The sequence below is a fragment of the Mustelus asterias genome, chromosome 2 (assembly GCF_964213995.1).
Source record: "Mustelus asterias chromosome 2, sMusAst1.hap1.1, whole genome shotgun sequence".
Taxonomy (NCBI): Eukaryota; Metazoa; Chordata; class Chondrichthyes; order Carcharhiniformes; family Triakidae; genus Mustelus; species Mustelus asterias.
Genome location: NC_135802.1, coordinates 78,352,102 through 78,372,238, shown reverse-complemented (window position 1 = coordinate 78,372,238; position 20,137 = coordinate 78,352,102). Strand labels below are relative to the sequence as shown.

General features: G+C 46.2%; 1 protein-coding gene across 1 annotated transcript in view; it reads left to right on the top strand.

The window, feature by feature from the left end:
* LOC144509171 (tissue factor pathway inhibitor 2-like) overlaps nt 1-11,674 on the top strand; it is a 29,452-nt gene extending 17,778 nt beyond the window's left edge. The window contains exon 5 of the mRNA XM_078237600.1: nt 10,534-11,674. Coding sequence (XP_078093726.1) covers nt 10,534-10,640 — 107 coding nt within the window. The 3' untranslated portion in view covers nt 10,641-11,674. The remainder of the gene's footprint in view (nt 1-10,533) is intronic.
* Nucleotides 11,675-20,137: the final 8,463 nt, after the last annotated feature.

Sequence of the window (20,137 nt, the reverse complement as noted above, 5' to 3'; positions counted from 1 at the left end):
CACTCACACCTCACCTCTGGCGTTCAGCTCTTCCCTCGATGTTTGAACCAAGACAGCAATGAGGTCAGGAGCTGAGTGACCCTGGCAGAACCCAAACTGAGCAGGTTATTGCTAAGCAACTGTTTGCTTGATAACACTGTTGTTGATCCCCTCCATCTCTTTATTGATGATTGAGAGTAGACTGATGGAGTGATAATTGGCCAGGTTGGATTTGTCCTGCTTTTTATGTTGATATGTGGCATCTTTTCCATTTATTTCTTCACGTTTCCTGTCTGATTGACTTGTTGGGCAGTTATGCTGTGATACAGGGCTGCAGCTGAGCAGCGAAAACAGGGTGGGAAGAAAAGACTGTAGTTGGAGGAAGGAAAGAACATGGGGAATGATGAGAGTTGGCAGTAATAGAGCTGGAAGCAGGTGAGGAAACAATCCTATTTCTCCTGGCTCAAAGCCTCAGCTGTCAGTATACTCAACATCTCATCTCGTCTTACCTGCCAGCTTCAATAAGGTTCAAATCCGCTGAAAAACATTAAGAATTAAAAGCCAGTGTTTTTTAAAAAAACTCGGAAGCTCAAACCTTCCTTGAAAGCTGTTAGTAACTGAGCTGTCCCCTGACAGCAGATTGGTCACCTACCCTATTCACATCACCGTTAAATCTGGAAATGGATGGAATTCAGTTGGTTTGGGTTAGTTTAAATTTTAAATTCCATCCCCAACCTCAACCCACCTGTTATTGGAGCTAAACTTTCCCCATAATGGCTGTCAGATTTTCCAGTAATACACTACGATTTGTTTCTCAATAAATAGTCAACTTCACATTGCATTGTTCCTTTCGTGTGTCCAGAATGGCACTGCTGTGATGGAGCACCCTGCTGTCCAGTGTATGGACTGATCCCCAGTTGTGTCATCTTCTCCCTTCTTCCCACCTTTTGCTTCTTGCATTCTTATCTACACACACACACTTAAATATGCAATTCGTACAGAACTCCCACACTACTATGGGCGGCACAGTGGTTAGCACTGTTGCCTCACAGCAACAGGGACCCAGATTCTATTCCAGGTGACTGCGTGAGTTTCCTGTGGGTGCTCCGGTTTCCTGCCACAGTCCAAAAATGTGCGGGTGAGGTTGATTGGCGAAGTTCAATTGTCCCTTGGTGTCAGGGGAATTCACAGTAAGAAGTTTAACAACACCAGGTTAAAATCCAACAGGTTTATTTGGTAGCAAATGCCACTAGTTTTCGGAACAGGCTGTCCCTTCGTCAGGTGGAGTGGAGAAATGCTCACAAACAGGGTATACAGAGACACAAACTCAATTTACAGAATAATGATTGGAATGCATAATTGGAATCATTACTCTGTAAATTGGCAGAAAATATTTGGGTTTGAATGGTACTTGATTGTAGGAGGTGAGTGAAGCAGGGATTGTGAATGTGAGCGGTGCATGAAGCCATTGGTTCACTTGTAAGGATATTCCGTGTGAAGATGTATTCACGCCCCTTGATTATTTGTGTGAGTTTATTGAAATCCAATCCCTCAGGGTTAGACTGCTGGCATTATCCACAATGGTTACCTGCTCCACCCATCTTTGCAGAGTCTGTCTGATCATCTCTGGCTCCCTGAGCAATGGAAACCTCCCTCCTTTTGTCCACTTCCTGAAACAAAACTTCCAGGATTGAAATTAAAGAACCTTTGAGCTTGCTATCTGGTCTGTTGAACCTTCTGCTCATAATCTTTTTGTCAATGACTTTTAACACTCAGTGCATCCAGAATTCATCTGCCTTTTAAGATTTGGAGGATTGCTGTATGTGGTGTTAGACTCACAGGAACTTGGGCCCTTTGCTGAGATGTACAATCAAGTGTTTAGCAGTGGGCTGTGCACCACTACCATTGAAATTAGTAGGCAGCTTGAAGCCTGGAGGAATGCAAATTAATTGAATATCATTATCCTTGTGTCTTTCTTTGGGGAAAATCACATTTTTAGCCTCTTGTTCTTTTCAAACCAATTATTTATTCCCTAAACAATGGCAAGCAGAAGACAGGAGCTGAACAACTCAATAAATAGATCCCAACTGTAGTCCTGCCTCATTCAAGATCAAGACTTTTGCATGATATTTTTTGTAATATTTAGATCTGTGTTAGATTAGGTATTTTTAACAGCAAAATTGATCATTGACATTCAATACACATGGCCAGCTCATGCTCATCGAGATGAGAATAAGCACTATCATTATGGCTAAAAAGATAGAAGTAGGCACATTATTAGGTTTCAGGAAATTCAAAGGTTTTTTTTAAGTCGGGTTACACTGAGGGAGAATTTAGCATGGCCAATGCACCTAACCAGTACGTCTTTCGGACTGTGGGAGAAACCAGAGTACCCAGAGGAAACCCACGCAAACATGGGGAGAACGTGCAGACTCTGCACAGTGACCCAAGCCGGGAATTGAACCCAGGTCCCTGGCGCTGTGAGGCAGCAGTGAGGAGCTTGGAGAAGAGAAGGTTGAGAGTAGATTTGATTGGTATATTCAAATCCCTGAGGGGTGTCCCCTAAGTGGATGGGGAGAAACTTCCTGTTTGTGGAAGGATCAAGAATGAGAGGACACTGATCTATGGTGATCGGAAAGAAGCAATGGTAAGATGAGGAAGCATGTTTTTGCGCAGCGAATGGTTAGAATCTGGAATGCACTCGCTGAAAGCTTGACGAAGGCACCTTGAATCTTTCATTAGTGAATTGGATCAATACGTGAAGTGGAAGCGTTTACAGGGTTCTGGGAGAAATGGAGGTGAGTGGGACAAGACGACTTGCTCTTGCAAAGAGTGAGCATTGGCAAAATGGGCTGAATGGCCTCCTTCTATGCTGTAATCCACGAGTCTAACCTTTGAAGAATTTTTAATACAGACAAACCATCCACCCATTTTGATGAAAAGACCCTTGTCCACAGGAGCATACTTTACTTCCTTTTGCAACATGTCTAACTCGGTACAGTCGACTTGCTGTCCTGTAGTGAACTGTTTTCTGGTCAAAATTTACAACCTACTATATACCTTTGCATGTGGGTCCCCTTGTGTTGGAACATGTAGCGCCAAATATAGATTTCACTTTGAAATATAGTGAATACCATTGATCTGTCCAAGTGCTCCTGTCATTATAAAAACACAGCAGTAAAATTTCCCAGTGACATAAGGAGATAATTTGTTTCCATCCTCGCCCTTCCTCTTCCTTTGGAGAATCCTTTCTTTTGCTTTAAACATTGTTTTTAACTCCTGATTTACCTTTAGATCCTCTGCAATAATGGGAATAACAATCCAAATATCGAGGTGTTGATTACTTTCTGTGTTCCGATTAATTCCATGCCAGAAACATCTTGACCTATGAAAACAAAAGGTCCCTGTGATGTTTCCTCACTATTTCTCACTGTCATTTTCCCTTCCATAGATAGGTTCAAGCTCAAATTGTATTTGTTTCCTCCTAAAACATCAATTTTAATTATATCTTTAGCATTATAATTCCTTTCTTTGTCTAACCATGCATGTACCAAGCTGGTACATGTCTGGTTAGAATCTGCACAGAGAAAAAATCTTATAAAGTTTCACCCTAAACGTCCAGCTAGGATCTGGAGAGTTCCAGATCCATTTTTTGGGCGAGTTTTCATACCCAATTTTATGCACCCTGCCTGTGAAAAGATGGGCTAGTCAGAGAGGCTGTGGGTGGGGCTTAACTCGCCAGACAGCCTGTAGACAGAGTTGCTGCGCATGTGCAGACCTCTGATGCTGCACATGTGCACTAGCTATAGCAGGAGTCTGACAGACAAGGAGAGAGCAGTCAGACCCCTGCTACTGCTTGCAGCCTCAACTAGTTCCCCCCACTCCTGCAATCGCGGGGACCGGCGGCCCGAGATACAGCCACCGCCCCCCACCCCCCTTCACTGCCCAGATTGATTGCAGCCCCTCTGGCACTGCCTAGTGGGCATTGCCCAGGTGCCAGGCTGGCACTGCCCAGTGCCAGAGTGGCATTGCCAGTCCACTGCCCAAAGGGCACCCCAGCCTTGCACTCGGCCTCCCTGGGGAGGGCCTTCATGGTCTCTGGTTCCACCGGCAAGGCCAACATGACTGTTCCCCATTTATGGGGAGCAGGTGTTTTCTTTGCTGCAGAAAACCTCTCTCAACAAGGCCATAAAGGCAAACGAGCTCCACACTATTTAGCGCAGGGCTGGCTAAACACATGGAAATCAACATTTACATAATTTATTGGGTGAATTTGGGGAAGGGGAGAGACAGATGGAGAGGTTAAAGAACTCTGCTCACCCCAGGCCAGCAACACACACACACCCCGTACTCCCTGCCCCCCCCCGTCCCCCCTCCCTGCCCCCCCCCTCCCCCCTCCCTCCCCTCCCCCCCCCCCAGATCCCAGAATGGCAACACAACCCCCCACCCTCACAAACACATACCCAGAACCCATGCAGTAGTGGCCCCAGACAATGCTGCTTGACATGTCCTGAGCTGCAGAACTTCAGACAGTTTCCAGCCCAACCCCTATCAGCAACAGTGCTTGTTACTGCCAGCACTAGGACCCAGAGTCAGCGCTAAGACCCGAGGTCAGTGCTCTGACCCGGATCTGTGCTGATGTTGGACCCCGTGAGCAACAACATCCCCGCACCCACTACACACTCGCAGGACCCTCCCGACCAACCGAAACTCTACATGGCTGTCACAAAACAACCCCGTCTGAGCAGCATTGAGCAGTGTGAAAGCAGAGACTCACCTCCTCACTCACCCTCACTGATCAAGCATCTGAATGAGACTTTTATACTTGAGGTGTTTTCCTGACCGATCCATCTGAACGAGGTGGTTAAGGCAGGTGAGCTGGGACGATTGGATGATGGCTAATGACATTGTGATGAATGCAAAAAAAATGCAAATTGACTTTTTGCCCGTTTTGGGTGGGGTCCCGATCGTGCCAATTTTTTTTTTGCTCGGTAAAATGCGAATGGATGCGAAAGCGGGCGGCATTCCAGCTCGTTGCTTCATGCGCGATTTTACGGCATTTTCCAGCAGCAAAACAGGTGCGATGAGATCATAAAATTCCGCACCTAGCGAAATAAAATGACTAAAGTCTATGACGTATGAACAAGTGAATTTGGAGTAAGTATAGGCCATTCTTCCCCATCCGTCTTCACTACCATTCAGTAAGATCATGGTGAGTCTGATTTTAACCTCAACTCCACCTTCCGACCTACCCCGATAACTTTTCACCTTCTTCCTTATTGAGAATCTATCCACCTCTGCCTCAAAATATTCAATAAGAAGTTTAACAACACCAGGTTAAAGTCCAACAGGTTTATTTGGTAGCAAAAGCCACACAAGCTTTCGAGGCTCTAAGCCCCTTCTTCAGGTGAGTGGGAATTCTGTTCACAAACAGAACTTATAAAGACACGGACTCAATTTACATGAATAATGGTTGGAATGCGAATACTTCTTTTTAGCCTGTCTTGATGCTCTCTCCACTCCCATTGTTTTGTTTCTTAAAGACTGGATTAGTTGTAAGTATTCGCATTCCAACCATTATTCATGTAAATTGAGTCTGTGTCTTTATAAGTTCTGTTTGTGAACAGAATTCCCACTCACCTGAAGAAGGGGCTTAGAGCCTCGAAAGCTTGTGTGGCTTTTGCTACCAAATAAACCTGTTGGACTTTAACCTGGTGTTGTTAAACTTCTTACTGTGTTTACCCCAGTCCAACGCCGGCATCTCCACATCAAAATATTCAAAGACAAAGGGAGTGATTCTTCCACTCTCTGTGCTGCTTTTGTGGTCAGTGAGCGAGGAGACTCGAGCGGAGGCTATTTCACAGGCATTGGGCGCCATGGCCTCCATGCGTCTCTGGCAGCCAGATTTCCGGCACCATCAGCTCTGCACCAATTTCTGGCGCAGTGCTGCATAATTTATTTAAATGAGCATTTAAATCTGTTTTAAATATCATTAGTGGGCTTGGGACTGAAATCTCCTGGCCCGCTAGTCACATCCCCCACACCCCCCGACCAGGAGTGGTTCACTTTAGGGGAGCTGGTGACCCAATCCCGCTGGAGTGAAGGGGGGTAATCGAGACCCTCCCAGAGGGTCGGGCGCCAATGGGGGGTTCCCTAGGCAATGCCACTTTGGCAGTGCCAGCCAGGGCCTTATGGCACTGCCCAAAGTTCAAAGTGCCAATGCCCAGGGGCACCTTGGCACTGCCCACTAAACATCAGGCAGTGACAAGGGGGTGGGGCCAGAGAGAGGCAGGTCCTCTGGGGAGCGGCGATCAGTGGGGATGGGGGGGGAGGCCCACTGCCACTCTGCAGAGGGATAGCGCTCAGAGGGAGGGAGGCCAACAATCAGAGTGTGGGGGGAGGTTGGCCTGCCGGGGGTAGGTGGAGGGGGTCAGGGCTGCTGGTGGTGGAAAGGGAGATCAGGGCTGTGGGTGGGGGAGATTGGGGCAGGGGGGCCGGGGCCCGGATATGTTCGGGGGGGGCCAGGATTGGGCTGTGGCGGGGCTGAAGGGCCAGCGATCACAAGGCTAGCAGTGCGAGGCTATCGCGCATGCTCCGATCTCGGCGCTGACAGATTGACGCATGCGCAGTGGCTCGCTCAGCGCTATGCTGCCAGCCTCTCCAGCGGGAATAGGCCCTGCCCACTGATTTCTGGAGTGAATCATGCTAGTGCACTCTGCAGTGTACAGAGTGAGGGAGATTCATTTTGAAACTCCCACTGAAAAAAGCAAGGGGATTTACTCCAGTTTTTACACAAATGTGACACTCAGAATGTTTGGGGGAGAATTGCCTCCATTGCCTTTTGAGGAAGAGCCCCAAAGATGCACATCGCCTCATATCTGTCTTCAATGAGCGACCCCTTAGTTTTAAACAATGATCCCTAGTCTTAGATTTTCCTGAAAGGGAACCCACCCTTTCCACATCCACCCTGTCACAGGGTCTTGTATGTTGCCATCAAGTCATCTCTTACTGTTCTAAACTCCAGCAGATACAAGCCTCATCAGTCCAATCTTTCCTCATTGGATACCCATTCCAGTTATTATAGAACATAGAACATAGAACAGTACAGCACAGAACAGGCCCTTCGGCCCACGATGTTGTGCCGACCTTCATCTGAAACCAAGATCAAGCTATCCCACTCCCTACCATCCTGGTGTGCTCCATGTGCCTATCCAATAACCGCTTAAATGTTCCTAAAGTGTCTGACTCCACTATCACTGCAGGCAGTCCATTCCACACCCCAACCACTCTCTGCGTGAAGAACCTACCTCTGATATCCTTCCTATATCTCCCACCATGAACCCTATAGTTATGCCCCCTCGTAATAGCTCCATCCACCCGAGGAAATAGTCTTTGAACGTTCACTCAATCTATCCCCTTCATCATTTTATAAACCTCTATTAAGTCTCCCCTCAATCTCCTCCGCTCCAGAGAGAACAGCCCCAGCTCCCTCAACCTTTCCTCATAAGACCGACACTCCAAACCAGGCAGCATCCTGGTAAATCTCCTCTGCACTCTTTCCAGCGCTTCCACATCCTTCTTATAGTGAGGTGACCAGAACTGCACGCAATATTCCAAATGCGGTCTCACCAAGGTCCTGTACAGTTGCAGCATAACCCCACGGCTCTTAAACTCCAACCCCCTGTTAATAAAAGCTAACACACTATAGGCCTTCTTCACAGCTCTATCCACTTGAGTGGCAACCTTTAGAGATCTGTGGATATGGACCCCAAGATCTCTCTGTTCTTCCACAGTCTTCAGAACCCTACCTTTGACCCTGTAATCCACATTTAAATTAGTCCTACCAAAATGAATCACCTCACATTTATCAGGGTTAAACTCCATTTGCCATTTTTCAGCCCAGCTTTGCATCCTATCTATGTCTCTTTGCAGCCTACAACACCCCTCCACCTCATCCACTACTCCACCAATCTTGGTGTCATCAGCAAATTTACTGATCCACCCTTCAGCCCCCTCCTCTAAGTCATTCATAAAAATCACAAAGAGCAGAGGACCAAGCACCGATCCCTGCGGCACTCCGCTAGCAACCTGCCTCCAGTCCAAAAATTTTCCATCCACCACCACCCTCTGTCTTCGATCAGACAGCCAGTTACCTATCCAATCGGCCAACTTTCCCTCTATCCCACACCTCCTTACTTTCATCATAAGCCGACCATGGGGGACCTTATCAAACGCCTTACTAAAATCCATGTATATGACATCAACCGCCCTACCTTCATCAACACACCTAGTTACCTCCTCAAAAAATTCTATCAAATTTGTGAGGCACGATTTGCCCTTCACAAATCCGTGCTGACTATCCCGGATTAATCCGCATCTTTCTAAATGGTTGTAAATCCCATCTCGAAGGACCTTTTCCATCAATTTACCAACCACCGAAGTCAGACTAACCGGTCTATAATTACCAGGGTCATTTCTATTCCCTTTCTTAAACAGAGGAACAACATTTGCCACTCTCCAGTCCTCTGGCACCATCCCCGTGGACAGCGAGGACCCAAAGATCAAAGCCAAAGGCTCTGCAATCTCATCCCTCGCCTCCCAAAGAATCCTAGGATACATTTCATCAGGCCCAGGGGACTTATCGACCTTCAGTTTATTCAAAACTGCCAATACATCCTCCCTCCGAACATCTATTTCCTCCAGCCTATTAGCCTGTAACACCTTCTCTTCCTGAAAAACATGGCCCCTCTCCTTGGTGAACACTGAAGAAAAGTATTCATTCATCACCTCGCCTATCTCTACTGATTCCATACACAAGTTCCCACCACTGTCCTTGACCGGCCCTAACCTCACCCTGGTCATTCTTTTATTCCTCACATAAGAGTAAAAAGCCTTGGGGTTTTCCTTGATCCGACCCGCCAAGGACTTCTCATGTCCCCTCCTAGCTCTCCTCAGCCCCTTTTTCAGCTCGTTCCTTGCTAACTTGTAACCCTCAGTCGAGCCATCTGAACCTTGTTTCCTCATCCCTACCTAAGCTTCCCTCTTCCTTTTCACAAGACATTCCACCTCTTTTGTGAACCACGGTTCCCTCACTCGGCCATTTCCTCCCTGCCTGACAGGGACATACCTATCAAGGACACCCAGTATTTGTTCCTTGAAAAAGTTCCACTTTTCATCAGTGCCTTTCCCTGACAGTTTCTGTTCCCATCTTATGCCCCCTAATTCTTGCCTAATCGCATCATAATTACCTCTCCCCCAATTGTAAGCCTTGCCCTGCCGTCCGGCCCTATCCCTCTCCATTGCAATAACAAAAGACACCGAATTGTGGTCACTATCTCCAAAGTTCTCTCCCACAACCAAATCTAACACTTGGCCCGGTTCATTTCCCAGTACCAAATCCAATGTGGCCTCACCCCTTGTCGGCCTATCCACATATTGTGTCAGGAAACCCTCCTGCACACACTGCACAAAAAGTGTCCCATCCAAACTATTTGACCTACAAAGGTTCCAATCAATATTTGGAAAGTTAAAGTCCCCCATGACAACTACCCTGTGACCCCCACACGTATCCATAATCTGCTTAGCAATTTCTTCCTCCACATCTCTATTACTATTTGGGGGCCTATAGTAAACTATTGGCTCAGTAAACCTGTTCTGAACTGCTTCCAATGCATTTACATCCATCTTTAAAGAAGGAGACTGATCTGGTACCCCACACGTGGCCTCACCAATGTCCCATATAACTAAAGCATAACCTCCCTACTTTGCAATCAATTCCCCACCAAATAAACGATAACATTCTATTAACTTTCGTAATTACTTGTTGCACTTGTGTACTAGTCTTTTGTGATTCATCCACTGGTACACTAAGATCCCTCTGCATCGCAGAACTCTACAATCTATCACAGTTGGTGGATTAAATGCTTCTTTCATATTCTTCCTGCCAAAATGGACAATTCCATATTTTCCCATGTTATACTCCAATTGCCAGATATTTGCCACTCTTTTATCCTTTTTCAGCCTTCTTCTGTCCTGTTCACAACTTACTTTCCTACTATTTTTAAGTACACATTTCTAAGTTTGCTCGGACATTGTTCATTTATGAGAGGAGCCATTTTTCAAAAATAATCAACATTCCTCGTATACCAAAATAGAATTTTAAAAAGTCAGTTCCATGTTAAACAAAACAAAATTTGTGTCATAGGATTATTTGGATCGAATAGCTGTGAAGGACACCAAACAGGCATGGTGGCCCAGTGATTAGCGCTACTGCCTCATAGCACGAGGGACATGGGTTTGATTCCTGGCTTGGGTCACTATGCGGAGTCTGCACATTCTCCCCGTGTCTGCATGGGTTTCCTCCGATTTCCCTCCACAGTTCAAAGATGTGCAGGTTAGGTGGATTGGCCATGCTAAATGCACCTTAGTGTCAGGGGGACCAGCTAGGGTAAATTCATGGGGTATGCGGGGATAGGGCCTGGGTGGGATTGTAGTCGGTGCACTGTAGGATTCCATATATGTCTTTTCCTTGACATTTTGTGTCCTTTTTGGCAGGTGACAGGAAACCAGTGAAGATCAAGAACCCTCCTCCTGCACCAACAATTCGGAGAACTAAGAATCGAAGAAAGCAGTTCTTAAGAAATCCAAGGAGAAGTAATTAAAGTGTTCACCTTTCTTAGCAAAAGTCCAGCAATCTTGCAGTTTATTTTAACCTTAATAAAGAAGCAAACTGAGGTCAAGTTTATCTTCATATTACTGGAACCTGGAAGAAGGGGAGGGACCATTGACATTTAAGCCTTCCAAAATATTCTTAGAATAGAGATCTTTCCAGATTATGCTTTTGTTTACATTTATTTGGGTGTCATTAACTTTGTTTAAGGAAATGATGTATACAGGACAGGAAATTCAGGAAGGAATGACTTGATGCACCAACTGAATATTTCTCCTTTCACACTTTTCTGTTATTCTGGTGGAAGCTGGTGGTTGGGTGCAAAATGCCATACATTTCAAATGGAATTGAAGATGTGGATCTTATTAAATATCTTGCTGGAAGATATGTGCACCTTTTTCTGCTTAAATGACCATTTAATTGGAAAATACCCATTTCTTCTCTTCAGTGAGTTATTTCAGTTCAAATAAACACAACTACAGATTAATTTCTTCCTTTCATATTATCTCTTCAATTTAAAAACACCAGTCATTTAACTCTGCTGCTGCATTTGAATGGTGTTCACCTCTAATTTAGGCTATTTGTGACTGACAGAGCTAGGACATAGAGGTCAGCACTATTTGTGAGAAGAATTATATCAGAGAAATTTTAAGCTCTGCTTTAAAGGGAAGAATTTTTGCGAAACCATTGCTTTTGGGTCAGTAAAATTTCATTGCTGCTTCAAATGGTTAGACTGACTTTAAATCCTATAATTAATTCACGGCTACTGAATTATTTTATTTTAATGGGCTATTTTTTGGAATTAATTATATATTGGCTACATTAAAGATATATGAGTTACTAGAATTTATTATTCGAATAAGGGAAACCTGGTAACTTTCAAAGTTATTGCCCTGGTGGAAGAAACTCTGTATTGTAACTCCCTGTTATCAAATGTAATTATAAAGCAGGCAACATTTTATGTACTGAAACTTTAAAATAATAAAATTGAATGAAAAACAAATGATGGGATGTGTGAATGTATTTATTTTCTGCAGATTATATGATGACAGCTCTGAATGTCTTATGCGTAATATTATAACCTTTATATAGATAATATAAAATTAATGGCCTGTCACCTCCGATCACCATCGGAAAGCTGTGGGCTGCTAGAAATAGAAGAAACTTTTGCGCACTTACCTTTGATGAGAAATTGTGCAGAAACTCTCGATGGGAACAGCAGCCTTTGACCTTCAGCACAGCCATCTCCCCAGGCCCCAGCGCAACGCAATCGAATCCTAACCACGCTCCTTTATGATGAGGTAAGACTGGGAATGCCCCATTACGGTCCAGGTTCCAAAAGACAGTTTTGCATTGAAAACAGAAGGATTGCCCTGCTCTTGTAAAGGTATATTGACACTTGTATTTCATTTTTTTGCTATTTCTTTTAAGTCGTTAATACTGCTGTTATTGGCTCACTCAAACTAAGTTTATTTTATTTGAACATGAGTAATATGTATAAACACATATTTATTTGTTTTAAATTTGTGAAATTGTTATTTAAATCTGCAGTATATACGCTTATAAATGTTTGTATATTTTAATTTAGAATATTTGAAATCTGGGAAACTATTTTAAATCTGCATTCTATTATCATAAAAGTTATACAAGTTTTCATGTGGTTTAGTTTAGATGATGATAATTGAAAATTTAATTGGGAAGATGAGAGGTCAGAACTTCTTGAACCATGATTTGGATACCTGCATGAGATTGGTCAAAGGAGGGCTCACGTTTTGGGCCACGGAAAATCTAGACGTGTTTATCATTAGTATTCTTCTACCTTGCTTACTTTATTTGTAATTCTCATACTTAACTGTTCTGTGTTTCAACAAGGCATTTGTATAATTTCATATTTAAATGTTTTGTTTCAATAAAGCATTAGTAGAATTTTGTAGCTTAATGGAAAATATTTATTAACAAAAATTGTTATAAATACAAACCTTTGATACCATGTTAACAATTTACTTTAGCAGCTGCACTGATATGTTTAATTGCCTTGTCTTTTCACGTTTCTTACAAAGTATATATTTCTCTAACAACAATCAATAAAATATCTATACAATAACACAACAATTCTGTCGTCTCTAAACATGGAGGTGAGGGAGAGATATGAGGAGGGGGAAAAGGAGTGAGGGAAGAGTTTGGATATTACATGCCTACATCAAAGCCTGAAAAATAACTTCAGTTAAGAATCAAGTGAAAAGTGCGATGTTCCAGTGGTGGTGAAACATGACTTCAGATTTTCAAGCTGCACTGGATTCTGTAATACTGATTTCACATCAGCTTACAGGAGACTTGCAAATGTCATCTTAAGGGATATGCTTTCCTTAAGCATTTGAACTAACCAAGTTGCATAAGGATCAACGCTGCATCAATGTTGACCTTTGGCTTGATTTTTGCAGGCTGGCTTCCAGCTTATCCAAAATGGCACTCGAAGCCGAAATCTGGAATTCCCTCCCCTGAACTCCATCCTCATCATTTCCATGGTGGTGGTCGGAGCAAGTAGGGGTGTTCGGCTAGATGGTTTGGACTGTGCACATATGTGGTTCACGGAAGCAACTGCACATGTTAAAGTTCAGCTGTCTTCAATCAGGTCCAGTATTCATTAGCGGCACAGTGGTTAGCACTGCTGCTCACAGCACCAGGTTCAATTCTGGCCTTGACTGCCTGTGTAGAGTTTACACGTTCTCTCTGTGTCTGCATGGGTTTCCTCTGAGTGCTCTGGTTTCCTCCCACACTTAGGTTGATTGGCCATGCTAAATTGACTCTTACTGTCAGGAGGATTAGTAGATTAAATATATGGCATGGGGATAGGGCCTGGGTGGGATTGTTGTTGGTGCAAGCTTGATGGGCCAAATGGCCTCCTTCTGCACTGCAGGGATTCTATTCTATGATATCCAAAATTTGACTTGTGCACATGTTTCAGGAGAAGATCTAGAGATATAATCCTGGGACATCTTTGGGAATATAAGGTCCTCTTTGATAAAGGTACATTGCCATAAAGTCCCTTTGTGATTGTTAAAAGTAGACATGAATGTGCAGAGACAGTGGATAAACTAATCGGGACTGTCAAAGGGGCTGTTAATGGAGCAGTCCAGACATTTAAATATCTCTCCCTTCAAAAATTGAAAAAGCTGCCTGCAATTTAAAACAAAACAAAAACTTGCTATTTCATGCTGATTGTTGACATAAGCCTGAGATCCATCATTATGTGATTAGTCCTGCATTGCTAATTTCACAAACCATCATTATTGCAGTAGGATAACTCTCAGTTCACCATTTGATTGACGACTCCAAGTGCTTATGAAGTGTTTGAAGTGGAACCATAATGCAGATACTTGTTGTTATGAGCAAATATGTGGCTGAAGAAACTTAACTGTAGTGAATGGGATTTTATCAATGAGAGTATTTTTGTATCGTAACTATATCAATAAACACTGAGAAATGTATTTCCTCTTGGCGTGGGTCCTGAAGTTTGCCCATGGTGAATACTAGATGAGTTGGTATGGATGGTGTAAGTGTAAAGGGGGTAGTTGGGGGCATTGGTTGGCATGATTTGGCTCTATCTTGACATAGGATGTTATAAAGGGCCATGGGGTGGTAATGGTCAAATGTTGGCAGGAAGGTAAGAGGATTCCTGGCAGATTGGTAGAGGGGCATAAAGTTAGCATATATCAGTCATGGAAAATCTCTGCATGGTGTGAGAGTGTGAGGGCTGAAAGCCAGACCTGAATCCCATTACATCTCACCTGCCTAAAATGAAAATTGGGATTTCTGGGGCAGTGGTTTGGGAGTTAGATTTGCAAACCTGGGAATTCTGACTCTGTGTTCTCAACTCAGGAGTGGGAATTCAAACCAATCCAGGAAATTCAATATCCTATAATCTGGAAGCTGCACATTCATTCAGAATCAGGGTGCCATCTTTAAAGGGCGCCCGATCAGAACATGTATAAAATGTGTAAATCTCTGTAAAATGTATAAATCCACCTCCCCTCCCAACCCAACCCACCACAGAGGTCTCAGGGGCTCCCCCACACCTGACATCAGAGTCAGGACTTCTCTCCCCCAACCCCCCTTCCCACTGATCATCGGCCCCTTCCACCTCCCCATCCCCAATGGACATTGCCGGCATCTTCTGCTCCTCCATCCACTCCTGGCCACCACCACATCTAAATGAATCCCCCCTCTCCCATGAGGCAGATTGGCAGTGCCAGGTTGGTGTGGGCATGGTGCCAAGGGGCAGTGCAATGGGACATTGCCAGGCCACTGCCTGGCCATGTCGTTCTACCCAGGGAAGACCCCTGCAACATGTTCACATCTGTGTGAACCTGTTGTAAACTGTGCCAACATGACATGGGGTCTGATTTTACCAACAATTTGTGCCTGTTTTCGGGCGCAAAATCGTGGTAAAGTCGGGTGTGAGGCCTTTATCGCGATCTGCACCCGTGTCCGCGCAGATCGCCACTTTACCGAGACCTGTGAATGGCGGGGAACCGTTCCGCGCCCAAATCGGGCGCAACAATGATTTAAATGCATTTGCATGTATTTAAATTGAATTAATGAACTGCCCACCCAACTCTATCAGCATTTCCCCCTTTACCACCGCGTTTGCCGATCCGGAACCGCGCTTTTAGGGATCTGCTGAATAAAAGTCTGAGTCGGGTGTTCCAGCCTCTGAAGAGCACGTTCAGTGTTTCCAACGGCTCTCTGGGCCCAATTTTACCATTTTCATTCTAAGTGCCGAATCTGGGCGTAGTACAGATCTGACTTAGAAATCTGCTTTCAGGCGCCCCCATAAGCTCTCAGCCATCTCCAGTCCCATTCACGCTGTGGGTGGGTCTTAGCGCGACCGGAACGATCGGAGCTCTGAACTGCACAGTTAGAAAAACATTGGAAAAAGCGCGCCCGCATCAGATCACTCCTGAGCCGCAGAAAGTGGAGAAAGCGGTCTGGGAGCGAAAAGCGGGAGCGAGGGTGTATCTCGTGGGGGGGGGGGGGGGGGGTGGGAGGAGGGAGGTGGGTAAAATGTCTCTCGGGGGGGGGGGCAGATGGATCTCTGGGGAGGGGGCAGGGAGGTCCGCTGCCACTCTGCGGGCGATCGGTGGGGGGGAGGGGGGCAGGGGTGGAGATTGGTCTAGGTAGTGGGAGGGTGGATAAGGGGGGGTAGTGATGTGTGTGGGTAGTTGGGGGGGTGGATAAGGGACACACACACACATCACTGCCCTCCTTATCCACCCCCCCACTACCCAGACCGATCGCCACCCCTGCCCCCTTCCCCCCCACCGATCGCCCGCAGAGTGGCAGCGGACCCCCTTGCCCCCCCTACCAGAGATCCATCTGCCCCCCCCACCAGAGATCCATCTGAACCCCTGCACCAGAGATCCATCTTCCCCCCCCACCGAGATACATCTTACCCGCCTCCCTCCTTCCCCCCCCAAGACAACGATCTGGCCTCACTCCCCCCGCCCCCCCACAGAGCATGGTCTGGCCTCACTCCCCCTCCCCTCCAGAAGAACATCTGACCCGCTTCCTCCCCCCACTACCAGACAACGATCTGACTTCACTCCCCTCCCCCCCCCCCAACGAGAGAATGATCTGACCCGCCTCCCTCCTCCCCCCCACCACTGATCTGAGTCAGAGAGCCGTTGGAAACACTGAACGCGCTCTTCAGAGACTGGAGCACCCGACTCAGACTTTTATTCAGCAGGTCCCTAAAAGCACGGTTCTGGATCGGCAAACGCGCTGGTAAAGGGGGAAACGCTGATAGAGTTGGGCGGGCAGTTCATGAATTCAATTTAAATGCATGCTAATGCATTTTTTAAACCGTCGTTGCGCCCGATTTGGGCACAGAACGGATCCCCGCCATTCGCGGGTCTCGGTAAAGTGGTGATCTGCGCGGACGCGAGTGCAGATCGCGATAAAAGCCTCACACCCAACTTTACCATGACTCCACACCCGAAAATGGGCTTGAATTGTTGGTAAAATCGGGCCCTCTGACTCAGATCAGTGGCGGGGAGGAGGAGGGAGGCGGGTCAGATCGTTGACTGGTTGGGGGGGGAGGAGGAGGAGATGGGTCAGATGTATCTCTGGCCGGGGGGGGGGGAGGGGTGGGTAGGGCCGATCGTTGTCTGGTGGTGGCGGGGGAGGGCTGATCGTTGCTTGGTGGTGGGGGGGGGAGGAGGCGAGTCAGATGTTCTTCTGGAGGGGAGGGGGAGTGAGGCCAGACCATTCTCTGGGGGGGGACACTGAGGCAAGTTCATTGTCAGGGGGTGGGGTGAGGCCAGATCGTTGTCTTGGGTGGGGGAGGAGGGAGGCGGGTAAGATGTATCTCAGGGGGGGCAGATGGATCTCTGGTGGGGGGGGGGCAGATGGATCTCTGGTGGGGGGGCAGATGGATCTCTGGTGGGGGGGCAGATGGATCTCTGGTGGGGGGGCAGATGGATCTCTGGTGGGGGGCAGGGGGGCTGCTGCTACTCTGCGGGCGATTGGTGGGGGGAAGGGGGGCAGGGGTGGCGATTGGTCTGGGTAGTGGGGGGGGTGGTTGAGGGGGGCAGTGATGTGTGTGTGTGTCCCTTATCCACCCCCCCACTACCCGCACACATCACTGCCCCCCTTATCCACCCCCTCTCCACTACCCACACACATCACTGCCCCCTTTATCCACCCCCCCACTACTCAGGCCGATCACCACACCTGCCCCCCTCCCCCCCACTGATAGCCCGCAGAGTGGCAGCGGACCCCCCTGCCCCCCCCAGAGATCCATCTGCCCCCCCTCCACCAGAGATCTATCTGCCCCCCCCCCACCAGAGATCCATCTGCCCCCCCAGAGATCCATCTGATCCCCCCCCAAGATACATCTTACCCGACTCACTCCTCCTCCCGCCCCCCCTCACCCCTCCCCGCGAGATACACCCTCGCTCCCACTTTTCGCTCCCGGGCCGCTTTCTCCGCTTTCTGTGGCTCGGGAGCGATCTGACACGGGCGTGCTTTTTCCAATGTTTTTCTAACTGCGCATGCGCAGTTCAGGGCTCCGATCGTTCCGGCCGCGCTAAGCCCCGCCCACAGCATGAATGGGACTGGAGATGGCTGAGAGCATATGGGAGCGCCTCAAAGCAGATTTCTAAGTCGGATCTGTACTACGCCCAGATTCGGCACTTAGAATTAAAATGGTAAAATCGGGCCCATGATGTCAGCATGCTGTGAATATGTGGCATGGGGTCACTATCTGGTGAGAAGCGGATTAATTGTATTAAAATCTATTCAACTCAATGTAAGTAGGCTCACGCCTGAAGTAGGCCCCATGTATGATAACATGAAACACACTTGCTTTTTTTTGTCAGAGTGACAGAAGGTCTGGAGTGAAAACCCAATGTGTTGGGGACTGGTTTTCCCACCAGAGGTAAGGTTTAGACCAAAGTGTCAGAAGATCTGGAGTGAAAACCTGGCTGTGTTTCTGGGTAGCGGTTTTCAGACAGAATCTGCTTTGCCATTTTTTAGGAAAATTCTGCCCAATGAATGGCTTCCTTCTAAATTATTTTGGAAATTAAATGAACAGAAACTCTGTTACATTAGTTCCTTCATAAGAGAACAAATCCTTCTCATGTGGGCTTCTAAATCTTCACATTACACACACTGCATTTCAGACTCCACTCATTGGATCCCATCTCATATATATTGTAATGACTTCAATGAGGCACATGAGGTTGACCTCTTAGAGTAAGAGCTCTTCCCATTCTCCCAAAACAACTTCCTTGCCATAATCTTCATTTACTTCAACCTATCTTTTATCTCCTGCTCAGGTCCGACTCCCACCCTTTGAAGCATTTTGAGACATTCTGCTACATTAAAGGCAATATTTAAGTGCAAACTGGAATTGGTCTGCTGACCTTGCTTTCTGAAGTAAGCTAGGAGTTAAATAGCAATTTTAACTGTGCTACACTGTTGATCAACTAGTTCCTAATTAAATGGGGTTTAAGACTGTAAAATCAAACCATGCATTGCAATAACTCCTGGTTATAAACCTAAATATTAATCCATTTTTTCATCATATTGTTATTCTTTTTCAAGTTCCTTCCTCTTGCTGAGGGGCTTATGCAAGTCACTTCTGCTATAAATGAGAGACTAAGTCAGTTGGGATTGTATTCACTGGAGTTTCAGAAGAGTGAGAGAGGATCTGATAGGAACTTATAAAATTTTAACAGGGTTAGACAGGGTAGATTCAGAAAGTATGTTCCCAATGTTGGGGGAGTCCAGAACTAGGGGTCATAATTTGAGGAAAAGGGGTAAACCTTTTACGACTGAGGTGAGGAGAAGCTTCTTCACCCAGTGGGTGCTGAATGTGTGGAATTCATTACCACAGAAAGTAGTTGAGGCCAAAACCTTGTGTGATTTCAAGAAGAAATTAGATATAGCTCTTGGGGCTAAAGGTATTAATTGATATGGGTGGATTAGAATATTGAATTTGACAATCAGCAATGATCATAATGAATGGCGGAGCAGGCTCGAAGGGCTGAATGGCCTACTCCTACTCTTAGTTTCTATGTCTCTATAAGCTATAGCATTTTTTGCAATCATTGCTAACTATGTGATGACACTTGGTCAGGTCCTAATTCTTTCTGAGGTGACTGACCACATGGCTGCTTCATCAGGAGAGTGTCCTTGACCTGTCTCACAATATGCTAGTGTCTAGCTTCAGGGCCATTGTCCTCTTGCCAGGATCATTTGCCTCTTCCATCATTTCAAACTTTCTGCACTTGGAGGGATGTTGTCCTTTATCTACATCAGGCAAAGCTGGTGATAGCCTTACTTAGTTTAACCTGTCAGCTGAGGTGAGGTACCAGAGTATGTCAGCTGCTATATATTACCAGAGAGTGAAGGACCAATAAGCCTTGCACAAATTCAAAACTGGAGTGTGTACTTGGCAAGACTCAGAGAAGTACGAGTCTGATGTTATACTAGCTAACTGGAAATGATGATGGAAAAATACTGCGGATGCTGTACAATAACAGAAAATGCTGGAAAATCTCAGTGCCTGACAACGTTTGTGGAGGAGAATTGAGCCAACGTTTTGAAACACAGAAAAGCAAGAGCAATCTGAGTCATTGAAAGAAGAGAACTCAGGAGTGAGCAGCTGTCAAGGGTCTGCTGGAACATGTTAGACATGAAAAGAGACAGCGGTGAGCAGGTCCCAAGCTAAAGAACAGCGCATCCCAGAAACCAGGAAATGGGACAGAAGAGAATTCCAGGAAAACTGAAGTCAAAGGAACAAACAATGGGAATCTCGGACAAAAGGTTATTTTCAGTGAAGTTGATAGATTGTGAAGCAGAGAAAGGTTCCAAGTTAAGAGGCAAAGCTGCAGAAAGCAGAGGGAAAGCAATAGGTTTGTGAGAAGCCAGGGATCCAAAGTGAATCGAAGGTTGGTGACACTTGAATGCAGCCTGTGCAGCAGT